Source organism: Mizuhopecten yessoensis, unplaced genomic scaffold (assembly GCF_002113885.1).
Source record: "Mizuhopecten yessoensis strain PY_sf001 unplaced genomic scaffold, ASM211388v2 scaffold11081, whole genome shotgun sequence".
NCBI classification, from domain to species: domain Eukaryota; kingdom Metazoa; phylum Mollusca; class Bivalvia; order Pectinida; family Pectinidae; genus Mizuhopecten; species Mizuhopecten yessoensis.
The window spans coordinates 157,228-161,412 of record NW_018408870.1 but is presented as its reverse complement, the minus strand read 5'-3'; the positions used below and the strand labels follow the sequence as shown (position 1 = coordinate 161,412).

General features: G+C 40.0%; 1 protein-coding gene across 1 annotated transcript in view; it reads left to right on the top strand.

Moving 5' to 3' along the window:
* Nucleotides 1-2,399: 2,399 nt before the first annotated feature.
* Nucleotides 2,400-4,185, top strand: part of LOC110465478 (glycoprotein-N-acetylgalactosamine 3-beta-galactosyltransferase 1-like) — a 26,380-nt gene continuing 24,594 nt past the window's right edge. Inside the window, exon 1 of the mRNA XM_021521314.1 lies at nucleotides 2,400-3,519. Within this exon, the coding sequence (XP_021376989.1) occupies nucleotides 3,330-3,519 (190 nt within the window). The 5' untranslated portion in view covers nucleotides 2,400-3,329. The remainder of the gene's footprint in view (nucleotides 3,520-4,185) is intronic.

The window sequence follows — 4,185 nt, the reverse complement described above, 5'->3', positions numbered from 1 at the left end:
TAAAGATACATAGCCTGTCTGTGATAATAAATACAGGTGTATGACAAGTCTGAAACAGTAAATAAAAAAAATGTCCCCATGTCTATATGTTATACTCCACAGAGACCAAAATGGCTTTAATGCGGTCTGTGATAAGCAGCCGAAACAATTAATAAATGTTCCTAATATGTTTAATGTCAATTACCTGTCTGTGAATTTGTACGGGTAATATTACAATTTTATCAAATTTCTTTAAAAACATTTAGAGGAAATCCGTGAAGAAAATCAAGATAAAACATTTTAATGAATAAATTGTAAGTAATACATGCAGTAGGATCGTTTTCCTTCAGTTATGAAATACATAGGAACATCCATTTCTCCACCACTTACCCCCCATCTACTTTATAAAGCTTAACCTTTTAAAATAATGTTAATACCGCTATAACCAGACCTATTTGGTGGCATTAAACTCCTACTTTCACTTTCACATACTTCATTTCCGGTTAAGAGATACGNGCTCCATGCATAAATGACAACTTGGCTTGCCATACTCAGTCATAGCTTGACAAAGGGACCAGTCGGTCTTGAAACGTTGGACACGTTTAATACGTACATTGTGTGTGTAAGATATAGTGTAATGCTCTCTTAATACGAAAACTCTAACATTTCCGTGAAATCTTAACCATTGACATGTTTCTAGATGGTGGTCCCAGATTGCAAGATTAGTACAAAATTGTTAAAGTTACACGTAGAAGGAGCATGTTTTACCGAAGATGATCACGTCTGTCTGTCGGTCTGTATATATCTCTCTCTCTCTCTCTCTCTCTCTCTCTCTCTCTCTCTCTCTCTCTCTCATATTTAAAAAATAATAATGTCATAATGCAGGAAAGGACTTCTTTAAGTTGTGAACACTTTTTGTCCGATTATTGTTTTGAATATGTATGTGACCAGACCAGACCTCACTAATGTCGTCGTTAAACAACCTATTCATTTGTAATCCTTCAGAATCGACTGCACCTTTTCCCTATTGTCCGCAGGTGCTGTCCGTTTGTAAATGTGTTTTTTTTTAACCGTAGACAATGGAATTGTTCCTTAAGAAAACACAAGTACAGGTATATTTTTGTACTTAGCGCATTTTCAAAACCACCGTTTCCGCTCGCCTGCGTGGCCGTGAATATATTATACTGTTTACCTTATTCTGGTAATTGATAAGTGGGGGCCTTGTAGTTATATAGCTGTCTTAATCGTCGAAAATCAACTCAGTCGGCAATGCGATTGTTATTGAATACGCGCATGCGTAGTATATTTTACATATGATTATGCTCATTATTGGACAGAGCGGGAATTCGGACTTGAAACTTGAAACTTTAAGTGACAGAGAGGCGGGTTTATGTAGAACGCAGACATCTACAGTATAGGGACCAATCAAATCAACACTTAAAATACGTCAAGTTTCAAGTAAGTAGCTGTTTCACCAGATCAGAATAGGGGTAACCGTCTTATATAATGGAGTTCAAGTTTGTCTATATAAATCAAAAGCAACGATTTCTCAGAAATATCTGTAATACCATTCAGGAATGCCAGAGAACGGGAGACGTGATTTTTATATGCATGGATCAATGGAATAAACAAAAGCAGTGAACGAATAACGGCAATACGGAGTTGTGAACAATACCGAATACCGGCAATACGGAGTTGTGAACAATACCGAATACCGGCAATACGGAGTTGTGAACAATACCGAATAACGGCAATACGGAGTTGTGAATAATACCGAATACCGGCAATACGGAGTTGTGAACAATACCGAATACCGGCAATACGGAGTTGTGAATAATACCGAATACCGGCAATACGGAGTTGTGAACAATACCGAATAACGGCAATACGGGGTTGTGAATAATACCGAATACCGGCAATACGGAGTTGTGAACAATACCGAATAACGACAATACGGAGTTGTGAACAATACCGAATAACGGCAATACGGAGTTGTGGACAATACCGAATAACGTCAATACGGAGTTGTGAACAATACCGAATAACGTCAATACGGAGTGTGAACAATACCGAATAACGGCAATACGGAGTTGTGAACAATACCGAATAACGTCAATACGGAGTTGTGGACAATACCGAATAACGGCAATACGGAGTTGTAAACAATACCGAATAACGGCAATACGGAGTTGTGGACAATACCGAATAACGGCAATACGGAGTTGTGAACAATACCGAATAACGTCAATACCAAATAAAGGTAAATGAAAGCAATGAAATTTACAAAAACACCTGCAACGAACACAGGAGAAGTGAATAATACAGAGTACCAGCTATACAGGGGCTGTGAATTAAACGAAATATAGGGGCTGTTAGTATTACGGAATATCGACAACCATGGACTTTGAATTAAACGGAATACATGGTGCTGTAAATATTACGGAATATCAGTAATACATTGGTTGTGAATATCACGGAATATCAGCAATACTGGGGCTGTGAATATCACTGAATATCAGCAATACTGGGGCTGTGAATATCACGGAATATCAGCAATACTGGGGCTGTGAGTATTACGGAATATCAGCAATACTGGGGCTGTGAATATTACGAAATATCAGCAATACTGGGGCTGTGAATATTAAGGATACTGACATTACAAATACAACGAGGACAGTAAATATTTCGGAATATCGGTATTACCCAAGCATTATTTGTGATTATATTTCCTGGGTACCGCGGATACACGAACAGTGTGAATTCCGTCAATATACAGTCGCAGACAATTAGCTATGAAACACTGTTCGAACTAAATTGAGTGTACGAGCTTGTGTTACAGTATTAGTCTGGTGTCCTGTCAAGAAGTGTCGGACCAGGTGAAGCTATCATATTGTCTTTAGGAATCAATAGGTGTCTTCGTTTGCCGCCAAGTGAAGCTTCATTCCTTCTGGTGAAGTTTTAATTGATTGTAGATTTCAATAACTGCAAATATTGTTTCTTCTTCGTGTATTGTTTAAGATAGAAATCGCTATTGTGAAAGGGTATATCGACAGCGTCCCAAAAGTCGCGCGAGACCTAGAGTTATACACCTGTGTAACTGTTACGGTTGAATCTACATCGACAATAGTTTAATTATTCATGATGGATGATTTATGATAACCGGATATATTGTTTACAACTAAACAGCAAATTGATTGAACACTCAATATCTAACGCATTACAAGTAAGGACTTGAAGGAGACAACACTTCTGTTCGCTACTGTCAGTAACCTACGGGAGTAGTAAGCGGGTATACCCCGACAGGTGTAACGGGCATTGTGTGTTGTTCCCGGAGCTAAAAATAGCCACTGATGACGCCTACGACAGCTCAGGTAGACTTCACTGTAGGTGAAAGGACATGCGTCAGGAGCCTGGGTGGACATCGGTCCTTTTCCCGCGTCAGCATCATGAGGACGGTCAAGCTACGCCGGACCTATATGTGGGGTTTATTTATCATGGGATTATTCCTCTACATCCACCTTTTATACATCAAAAACAAAGGTAGGTGATCCAGCTAATTATATGGTAGTTTACCTGTGTAAACAGTCGAAGTACACGTCTGAGGCATATGTGCGTTTGTAGCCGGTGGGGATTATCAGTACAACGTGTGCTATTGACAATGGTCTACGGTGTAGGAAAACGTCACTGTCGCCAATGATCAGTCGTTTCTAAACAGTGGACATTGATCAAGTGGTCCAATTATCGCCGGTGTCCTTCTATTTTGTTGTTAAACGTCCTCAAAATGTTCATCTGTGGTCAGAGGAAGACGGGTGCCTAGGGAGACACACACCACCGAACAGAGACGAAACATGAGATATACAGCTCCCGTGTGTTTTTGCATGGGAGAAGGGGGTTCTTCTATATCCTTATAACAGTACACGATTCTGTAGTGCCAGCCCGCCCCACACCTATTGCCCCATATGCTTATTTACTAGCAGTGGTATATAGCGATCGAACCCGTAGTGGTAGTACTGTGTATATGTAAACAAAGGGTACCTGTGGCGCTACATGTATGTATTGACATGGTCGATTTCTACAAGATATATATGTGTCCATTTTATCACGATCTGTCTCCGGACATACTGACCGTGGTCATGCAAGCGAATCACCCCTCCTCCTCCTCTTATGATACGGTCATGTAGCATTCCTTCTCCCTAAGCCCCCCCC